The following is an 11,060-nucleotide window of genomic DNA, read 5'->3' on the forward strand; positions in this document are numbered from 1 at the left end:
TTACAGTGTGTTAAAGATGACATCATCTCCTCTGTTCATAGACCAAGCTACACCTTATTTCCATGCCCACTCTGCACTAATGATTCTGAGGATTGGCTGTTATTAGAAAATCCTTAGAACTGAGGACAGTCTGTGGGACTGTTTTTCCTTCCCTATTCTAAAGACTAAAAGTTCCTGGGCTTCCTTAGGCTTGAGCGCACCCTGCTGGCCCAGAGCTCCTCTGCAGGGAGGTTTTTGCGTGGGCTCATGCTGAAGTCCCCTCACTGTGTCTCTTGCACAGTAACATGTGACTGTGTCCTCAGAGGTCACAGAGTTCAGCTGCAGGAAGAACTGGTTCTTGGCTGTGTCTCTGGTGATGGAGATGCGGCTCTTGAGGGATGGGTTGTAGTAGGTGCTGCCATCATAATAATGTATGTACCCCATCCACTCCAGATTCTTCCCTGGGAACTGCCTGATCCAGATCCACCAGGAACCACTGTTGGTGATGGAGTCACCAGTGACAGAGCAAGTGAGGGACAGCGACTGTGAGGGCTTCACCAGGCCAGGTCCTGACTCCTGAAGCTGGATCTGGGACAGGACACCTGCAGACAGAAAGAGTCAATTCTGTCAATCACATGTTGTCACATCCCCTCATGGACACTTGTATGAAATGGTCACACTCATCAGGAAGCGCTGTCACCAGGTACAGAAGACCCAACAGTCTCATCTTCTAGGCTACACCCCCTTTTCTCAGAGGTCAGCCTCTTGTGAGAGAGATGTGAGCTCCCACAGCTCAGGAAGGGATTTAACTTAGAGCTAGAAGATGCATTTGCATGTGGGGAGTCAGCCTTGTCCTTATAAAGAGGAGGGTGGATACCACTCCATTTCCTTATTACAACACAGACATCACTGTGTCTGACTTCCTACAGTGTGTGTCTTGATTAAGAGAGCATGGGGACTACAGGGATCACAGAAAACACATATTGTCATGACCCTACCTCTGCTTCCAAACCTCCAAAAAATTCTTCTGGTCCTGTATATTTTTGTGCTTTTTCACAATTCATTTATTTCTTAACATATTACATGTTATTATTTTAACTGATTAATTATTTTTTTATATTCCGATCCCAGATTCTCTTCCCTTCACTCTGATTGCTACTCCCACTCCCATCTTCTCCTTGGAGAGTATAAGGTCTCCCCTAGGAATCTACTAATTCTGTCCATCATCTCCTTGAGGCAGGAACAAGGTGCCTCCCCACCACCGGGCATCCCTGTGTCTAGGCTGGACAAGGTATCTCTCCATATAGAATGGACTTCACTAAGTCAGTTTGTGCATTAGAGTTATATCTCGGTCACACCTTTGTTCCATTGTCCTCCATGTTGGTTCTGATCTTCCTTGAAGGTTGGTTTCTGATTGCTTACACTGAAACTGCACTGTCTGTCTTGATCAGTAACACATCCCTGAAACATAAGTGCTCACAGAGCTCAGCTACCAGGATAAATGGCTTTGTTTATTGGGATATGCAGACTGGATATTTCAGAGATGGATTTCATGTTGTGTCAAAATTACTACCAATGTCTCCTCAAAGCCAGATTCTCTCTCTCTCTCTCTCTCTCTCTCTCTCTCTCTCTCTCTCTCTCTCTCTCTCTCTCCCCTACTCTAGGTCCACTGTCCTCTTATTTTTGGACAGGGTACGTGTTATTAAATCTCTCCAGGAGTTGAAAGTATTCATTCATGAAGGATGGATTCAGAAGTTGCTCCCATACATGAGATAATTCAATATAACAGTGTATAATGTTTCCAATTCAGTATAAATCTCTGAATTATTGTTACACACATTTAAACGAAAATATATGATACAGAGAGTCACCTGGCTCTTGTCTGTTAAGCTCTAACTTCAATATCATAAATCAGATGGACCTAATGTTGAAGGAGAGAAGCAGCTGGAGCCAGTCTGTTGCATCGCTTCTGTTCTATCTACACTGCAGTCTCTGAATGTATTGATTCTGGCAACGAAATCCACAAAGGCTGCTGGAATCCCCTCAGCACACAACTTTCATATCAGCTTCTGCTACCATTTACTTCTAAGGAACTTGGCTCTCCAGTGCTGTCTGCTACTTTTATTATAAGTTTGTCTATGGGCTCATGCACTGTGTCCCAACCATGGCTTTTCCGTTTGTCTTCATTTTCCACTGTTTTGTTGAGTAGATACTTCAAGAATGAATAGTGAGCTGTGCCTCAATTGTTTTCCAGATCTAGGAAACTCATTTTATTCCTTGGTGTTGTTGAATTTAGCTTTAGTAATGACAACTGATGATGAACTGAATTGATAGCACAGCTGATGGACAGGGTCTACAATTACTCTACCTGGCAAAAATCCAAACACTCTGTAGAACAAAGGTGACCAGCAGATATCCAATGGCCTCTGAGAGATGATGGTGTATCAGTAAAGGTCCATGTTCTACAAAGCCTTGAGACTGTGGGGCAGGTGACTGATACTGGGAAGCAAGTAAATATGGGACCAGTGAATACTGTCTGATCTCAGAACCAACCTCAATGACCATGTACATACATTGATGTGATTAACAATTTGTGTGAAAATTAATATGATAATATTGTTGAAAAACTTACAGGATTATACTTGTCTGGCAGTGTATTTTGATACGTATCTCACATTCTAAGAGACTGGAACTTCTGCTGGACCACACAGACAAAGTTAAAGCTACCCATGATGCCATGTAAAGTTACAGCCTATAAGAAGAGATTTGTTTTCCCAGATATTTTATGTGGAATTACTGAGCCAGTTCTTATTTTAATTGTCTAAAAGCTATGCCAACAAATGTCCCAGTCTCATAGAATCCAGAGATACTTTTGTCATAATACATAATGACACTTTTCACTTTTATTGTTTTATTAATGAAGAAAAGTATCAATAGAGGTGGCCCTGGTGAAGAGATTGACAAGCTGTGGTGTACACTAAGGCATCATAAATCAGCATCACTTCATGCAGAGTTGTAATTCGGAGAAGGTACGACTGTGTGAAGTGACAGATGAATGGACACTCAAATTCCTTATTTCTGAGCAACTCTCCAGGCTAATTTGTGTCCTCTCATCTTCCTGCTCCTCCAGGGTTTCTGACACACTCAGGATGTGTTTGCAACACTGTGTCTCTTGCACAGTAATAGACAGCAGAGTCCTCAGATGTCAGCTGCTGAGCTCCATGTAGGCTGTGCTGGAGGATGTGTCTGCAATCAGCGTGGCCTTGCCCTTGAAATTCTGTGCATAGCCAGTATTTCCAGTATAAGGATTAAAATATCCAATCCACTCCAGGCCCTGTCCAGGCTTCTGCTTCACCCAGTGCATTACATGGTCAGTGAAGGTGTAGCCTGAAGCCTTGCAAGACAACTTCCCTGAGGCCCTAGGCTTCAACATCTCAGTAGCAGACTGCTGCAGCTGGACCTGGGAGTGGGCACCTGTGGAGAGAAAGACAGAGTTCAGACTCATTGTCACCTCAGTCCCTGTCTAGTCTTCATGTTTGGAACTGGAAACTCCTTACCTGTAATTACTGACATGAGGAAGAGGATGATCCAGCTCCATCCCATGGTGAGGACCTGTGTGCTCAGTGACTGTGGAGAGGACACTGATCATGTGTTGTTGGTAGGGTGGATATATCTGTATTTACCAGCACAGATTTCATGATTTGCATATTCATGAGCAAAGAATTACTTTAAATAAGGACGTACCCAAGTTTGAGGAGATGGAGGACACTTGGGTCAGGAAAAGGATTCTGATGGCCAAATACTAACGCTGTCTGAGGAAATGCATTCATTGTCTTAGCTCAGGGCTGTGCAGATGCTGTGGGTGAAACACCATGACCTAAACTCTTGGTTGATTTGAGGCCGGAGAGAGTTGCTCTGCTTTGTGACAAGGTTGTCAGATTTATTTAAAGAAGATGGTTGTGATGATGATGGTGATGAATGGAAATTTCAAAATATGATAAATTTTGAGAATTTACATGCCCCTTTCAGATGTATAAAATCAGTACTTGTCCTTCAAGTAGGCTACATACAAACACCTCACTGAATTGGCCTAAAGGGAACATACCTCAGAAACATTTGTATTTTAATATTTATTGCAGCACTGTCTACAATAAATTATTTACTTCATGTCTGTCAGCAGATGACTGCATCAAGAAGACACGGTTATATGTGAGACATAATGGGAATATTTCGTGTGAAAGATATGAAACTTATATCACCTTGAGGAAAATCAGCATGACCTGAGATATCTGTATTAATTAAGATCATCTCTGAAACACAGATATTATATGAGACTCTAAGTAGTTTATAAGTATTGGATAGGAACACAGAACCATGTATGTTAATTCCTAACAACTTATAAGTGAAACTGTCCAGCAGAATACAACATAAAGCTGATATTTGTTCTATGATTAAATTGGAGAATATCTGACATTGTCTCCATGAGATTCCAGGATCATCACACACATCCTCATTGAAAGGAAAACATCCTGGAATGGATGATACAGAGGCAGAGTCATGGCATTTGGGTGAAGGGGCCAGAGGGTCAGAGATGCAAGGACCGCTGGTTCCTGTTGCAGAGAAGGCAGGTGACAGACTCTTCTGAAGAGAGAACTTCATTTCTAACCAGGAACACTCACGTTGTGTTTCAGAGACTTGTTCATGCAGGACTTAAAACTGTGGTGTTCTGTCTGAAATCTGTGATATGAGCTGCAGCAGATACAGATATTTTTCCTAAGTTTTTCAGATGTACTTGAAGTACATCTGGTTCCAAAGTAAAAAGCAAAAACAAAACAAAACAAAACAAAAAAACAAACAAACAAAAAACATGAGGACAAGTGAGGACTATGGAGAGCCAAAATTAAAATGCAGGAATTTATTCTAACAAAAACATATGTAAATGTTGACTAATGCTCCCTGCCAATAAGATATTTAAAATTACAATGTATTGCTGTAACGTCGTTTCAGAGTAACTCATGTACTCAGACAATTTTCTGAACCACTTCATGAAAATCAAAATTCCAGACCTCAGATATAGTCAACTTGAGAGTCTATCTAATATATTTCCAATCAGTGCTGTAGGCATGTCTCACTCTTCCTATTTATTACTGTAACATGTGAGTGAAAAGTACTTCAGAGAGAACATGGGTTAGATAAATTGCAACTACCAATTCATTAACCCCTCAGAAACTCTCAAGCACTTGGACTGAAAATGACGGTACAGTTGTGTGATGCATGTGAGGAGAGCATGTTATATGTTGATGATGTGACTGGTGGGATTTAAGATCTGCACAGAGTTGAGCAGCAAGCAAACCTGCATTTAGTTGATGTGTAAAGTCTTCTACCAGAGGCCGGATCTAATCTCATGAGGTGCAAACCTCATCCAGCCAAGGGAAAGAAAGTGAATGCCTCAGGAGAAATTATCAGCAATCTCCCCAGTAAGCTGAGGTTCTAAAACTCTAACAGTGGATAGGAGGTTCTTTGTCATATAATGAAAATCTGGAGTAAATCTGAACACGAGGATGGGTGCAGTACACACACCTGGGACATCACCCCAGACTGAAGGACACTAATCCCTTAAACATAAGGTTGGAAAGAGAAGAAGTTGCCCCCACCTGAGCTCCAGAGTGCTGTGAAGAGATAAAGATGGCCTCAAACCCAGGATGTTGGAGAGAACATTATCTAAATTCACAAGCTGGGTAGAGATATCTGTAAGTTGTGAAAACATCAGTTCTAAACTTTCAGAATCCTAAATGTTTAAATGGACAGTCTGTAATTAATTTACTCTCTTCTCTTTTCCCAGTTCACACAAAAAAACATGCATTAAGGTTTAGTATTCCAAGTTTACCTAATAATCTTTCATTTTAGGGTAAACATTCACACAACAATTATGCCATCATGCCCACCTTCTCTTTCTCTCCTTCCTCTGAGCTGAGGGCTTCACAGGACAGTGGACGATGCCTTGTGACCAGGGCTCCTACACTTGCCTATCAGAAATGCCTGGGCTCAACACTGTGGGAGGAACATCAAGACCTGAGATCCCAGGTCACAGTCATATACTCCAGCTGAGAAAACCCCTCCTGACAGTGGAAAGATGTTACAGATAGGTTTACAGAAGCTGCTGCTGGTGGTTCTGATGACTATAAGACATGTTTGAAAATTCCCATCATTCTTTGTGTATATTGTATTGATTTTGTCTTCTCCATAAGGTTCATATGTAATGAATAAAACTTTTATGTGCAATATTCCTTAGCAAATACTTTATATTCTACTAAGTTGGAGTCTTGTCACAGTAACTACATCACTGTATCACGTAGTCTCTGCAGTTATTTGAGGTCAGGATAGGAAACCTTAGGGTCCCTGAGGACTCCCTCACTCTCCAGATGTCTCTCTCACCTACTATGTTTTCTTTCCTGGTGAAAGTTGGGTCTACAGCGCCCCCTGCTGGTCCTGACCATCCTCAGATTGAGGTTGTTTCTGGGCACTCAGAGAACCTGCTCACTGTGTCTGCTGCAGTGTAAGGCAGGGCTGTGTCTTCAGTGGGAGCAGAGCTCAGCTTCAGGGAAAACTGGTTCTTGTACATGTTCACTCACACACTGAAGGAATTCTCAGTGACAGTTTCTACCGAGAATTGATCCTGATGAGAGAATTTGGGTTAAAAATTGGTCTCCGAATTCTTTTGGAAAAGAAAAATGTATAGTTGTTATTTTCTTTCTATGTTCCTAAAAATTTAAGTTGGTTTCCAAAAATTACATACATGTTTATGGCACAAACCTTTGTTACCTTCCTCATGTTATTGTCAAACCTCCTTTCTCCCTCAAGACCCTTCTATGTGTTCATTTAAATTTGATGTTATATGACCCATTAATTTAATAAGGGAAGTCTAAGTAGCCCTGGTATTAAAACTAATGGAGCCTGGTGAGTATACCATTAAGTATACATCTGAATATGATATCCTGTTCAAAAATATAAATGAAAATGAAAAATGAATATAATAAAAAATAATTCCCTGTTTACCCAGAATCTGGCAGGATTCATTAGTTCATGAGGGAGGTAGTAGGTAGTAGGTAATAATAAAACATAAAATTATTTTGTTGCTCCTTCATAACGAGAATTTTTCCACTATGACTCATAACGTAAATATCTGACATCCAGGACATCTGATATGTGGCCGCTGTAGAAGAGACCTAGGACTCTGTGGAAGAGTTGTTCAGTTCCCAACTTGGTAGCAGCCCAGGTTGAAAATCACTGCTTTAGCAGAATATTTGTTTTTCCCATAAGCCCAAGGGCTACCTTGTGTCAGATTCCAGAACATTCTAGTAGTTTCAGGCATGGGCTACATTCACAGAGTGGGCTGTAAATACAATCTCACCCGCAGGTCACCATTGTAGTTCACAGTGTGCTGTTAGGTTGATTCTCCTCTGAGAACAGGCCAAGTAACTTCCACTGCTATGAACAGAAGTCGGTGGGGCTGAGGCCTGCAGTTAGGCACCAACTCACATTCTCCATATTCTGTGAGATATGTGTTTTCTTCAGCACAAGGATGTCACCATCAGTTTGTGGAGAGCAACCAAATGCCTGAGGCCATAGCTTGAATTATCTTGTAGTTTCCATGGGGACACTTTGGTCAATGACTCAATTCGTAAATGCTTATCCAGAAATGTCAGTCTTCTCCATATCCAGGTGTTTACTAAAGGTGAATGTTACAATGATTTGGAATCTGCAGTTCTGGAGTTTTGAGGCCAAAAACAGAGGGAACCACAGCCCTGAACCACCTGGATAAAGAACCAGACACACCTAATCTTTACAAAACAAAACAGATTTTCATTTCTGAACAATAGTTATAAGAGGCCACATTTGTATAACAGGGAACCAGGGATCTGAAAATCAGAGTGAACAGGAAACCCCACAGGCCAGAAGGAAATGTTTGCCCACTCCCAACACCATGATTGTAGGAGGAAGACACAGAGCTGAGAACCAGCCTGAGATACTGTACAGCTGTCAGCCCAGGCTGTGTCTCTGTGTGCTCTCCGAGCACAGTAGTATGTGGCAGTATCTGCAGTGTCCACACTGGCGATCTTCAAGGTTACCCGGTTGTTGGAGATGTCCTTGGAGATTGTGAGCCGACTCTTCAGGGATGGGTTGTAATATTTATCATCATCCCACCAAATGATTGCCAGCCACTCCAGACCCTTCCCTGAGGGCTGGCGGTTCCAGCCCACACCCATACCATCTGTGCTCAGTGAAAACCCAGAGAAAGAGCAGGTCAGACTGAGAGTCTGGGAAGGCTGCAACAGCCCAGGGCCAGACTCCTTCAGGGTAACCTGGGACAGGACATCTGTGGAGGAAAAAGTAGAAGGTAAGGTTGGCTCAGAGTGAATTATGGGAGATCATGCAGTAGGAATCCTTGGCACTCACATGCAGGCACAATCAGCAGCAGGAATGAGGAGGCAAACAGGGCCATGGCTGCACACCAGTGAGTGCCCAGGCCCAGCTTTGGCTTTTCAACCTATGCTTGGGTGGAGTCAGGAGAGATTTGCATTCCCTTTCCAGGAGCTGACTCTGAAGGAGGGAGTATTTAAATTTTGGGTCTTAGGGGGAGCCAGGCTCTGATAAGGTACAAAGAATGACTCAGGGAAGTTCACATCTGTTCCCCATAGAGACTGGGTAACACATAAGCCCAGGGTCCTCAGGACACACTTCTCGTGCCTGATGTGGGATGCAGAAAACTTGAGAGAGACCTCTCACTCTGACTTGAAGGGTTCTGACTCTGCCACTCATCCAGGACCATTACCCTGCATGTTCACATGGAGAATGCATGAAGAGCTCAAAGAGTTGATGTTTCTCCTGCCTTCATGATGCACAGTGACTGGGGCCCCAAGAGGCGTCCTATGTGAGTCTTACCAGTGCATTTTTTCTCAAAAAAGTACAGAGATTGTAGACTTTTTGTACAGTGAGCAAGTATATGCCATCTGTAGATTGGCAACTATGAAATCTGCAATTGCATTGAAGAGAGTGATATTTTATTGACTTTATTAATCTGTCAATTTCCTGCCTTGAGTATTTGTGATTTTGTGTATACAATTGTCAGTGTCTTCATCTATATAACTGTACTCTATTGCTGATGACTCTGAAAATAACAGCAAGAAATAGACACTGTAGGCAGAGACCTGGTTTGTTCACTCAGTTCTCTGAAATGCTGAGCTTCCTGGAAGAGGGCACATCAGAACTCATGGTTCACACACCACATGGATTTTCTTCACTGCTTCAGAGATGTTCAAACAGCATATTTTCTTCTTTGTTCTTATCACTACTGAAGTTTTAGAACTAAGAAAGATTATGATTTGACTAACTTTAGACAAATTATGCAGTAACTTTCAATACATGGAAAGAAGTTTGAACAGATCATATTAAAGAAAGCCACACCAAACACAATCAACTCATTTTTATGAATGAAACATCTTCATCTTTTAAAACTTTTAAAAGATAAAGATACTAAGATGTGTGTAAACCATGAATATGTACTTACCCCAGCTGAGGAAACTCTGTCAAAAGGGACCAAATACATCATGCTGAGTGTGGGCTGAGGCTCTAAACCCTTAGGGTAGGATGGGCAATGAGAGATGCACTAAATTTGGGTTCCTTTGCCAGGGCTGTCAGCATTACAATGACTTTTGATCTGTGATTAAAATATGTGTCTTGAAATAGGAGAATATCTGATATTGTCTCCAAGAGAGTCAAAGGACTCACACACTTCCTCATCAAAGACAAGCAGTAGGAAGGGTCCACAATCAGAAAAAGATCCTGAATTGGATTACACAGAAGTGAGATTTCAGGTTTTTCAAAGAGATCAGAGGGACAGAGAAGCAAGGACTGCTGGTTCCTGAATATGGGAAAGACAGACACCAGACTCTTCTGAAGAGGGAACTTCATTTCTAACCAGTAAGATTAGATGCTTTGTACATGGAGGAAATAAAAGTGTGAAGCTCTGTCTTAACTCTGTGATAAGAGCTGCAGTAGACATAGACATTTTCCCTGAATCCATCAGATTTGCACACAGAACTCCTATGCCTGAGTCTAAAGAATTGCAGACAAGTGTGCACTGGGCAGTCCAAAAGTTAAATGCATAAATTTAATCCAACAAGACTTTATATAAATGTAGATGCTAAGCAAGCTGCCAATGAGAGATCAAAAGAAGATATTACTCTACAGTTGGAGCAGATTAACTCATCCATTTGGAACATTTCAATGAACTGCTATACAGTGTAACAATAAGTCTTTATGACAAAGCCACTTGAGCCCTGCCGCCACTCAGACACTTCCCGTCAGCCACCCAAGTTCCTTCAGCCTGCTGCCACTTTAAGGTCCCAAGTAATATACACAGATTTATATTAGGTACAAATGCTGCTTGGCCAATGATTAGGATTTCCCATCTGGTAGCTCAGTCTTAATTATCAACCATAATCATCAGACTTATGGAGGACGCCAGCAGTAAGTGCCCTCTCTTCACTTCATTTTACAATGGTGGCTTCAGAGGCAGAAAGCAGGAGAAAAGGAACAACTTCCTGTTTGTTCCTGCTTATATATAAGTCTGCCTGCTATGTCCCTTCCTGCCTGTATCACAAGACTTCTTTTTCCTACATTTCCCAGAATCCTCCTCGCCTCCAAGTCAAATATACTGGGGCACAACAATTAATGCATATGGCAAAGGAGTCAGAGCAAGTTTGATGAACAGATATTTTAATAGGAGAGTACTCACACCATGGAGTCAGTCCTCTACAACCAGGTGAACCATGGAACAGAGAGAGCTGCCTGTGTGCAACCCTCATATTTAAGGTCTTGCTATGTCACTGACCATGCCCTAGTGTTCGTGGTCTGCATCACCTGTGCCATCCCCCAAGAGGGCATGGCTGACATTTCCCCTACATTACAGCTTTGAAAATATCAAGCCTGGTCATATACAAGTCAAGAGTTTGTTTAGTATATTTCTAGTATGTGCTGTAGGCGTGACTGGCTCTCCTCTTTTCACCCCACTGATATGT

At 42.0% G+C, this 11,060-nt stretch overlaps 3 gene segments (V, D, J or C); all 3 read right to left on the reverse strand.

The window, feature by feature from the left end:
• Positions 1 to 102: 102 nt before the first annotated feature.
• On the reverse strand, positions 103 to 706 carry LOC118238941. The segment is given in 2 exon segments: positions 103 to 583; positions 663 to 706. Coding segments are annotated over 2 exon segments (525 nt in total).
• Positions 707 to 3,184: 2,478 nt separating this feature from the next.
• On the reverse strand, positions 3,185 to 3,582 carry LOC118238883. The segment is given in 2 exon segments: positions 3,185 to 3,453; positions 3,537 to 3,582. Coding segments are annotated over 2 exon segments (315 nt in total).
• Positions 3,583 to 7,668: 4,086 nt separating this feature from the next.
• On the reverse strand, positions 7,669 to 8,482 carry LOC118238942. The segment is given in 3 exon segments: positions 7,669 to 7,793; positions 8,015 to 8,356; positions 8,437 to 8,482. Coding segments are annotated over 3 exon segments (513 nt in total).
• Positions 8,483 to 11,060: the final 2,578 nt, after the last annotated feature.

This window comes from Cricetulus griseus, chromosome 5, assembly GCF_003668045.3.
Source record: "Cricetulus griseus strain 17A/GY chromosome 5, alternate assembly CriGri-PICRH-1.0, whole genome shotgun sequence".
Classification (NCBI taxonomy): Eukaryota; Metazoa; Chordata; class Mammalia; order Rodentia; family Cricetidae; genus Cricetulus; species Cricetulus griseus.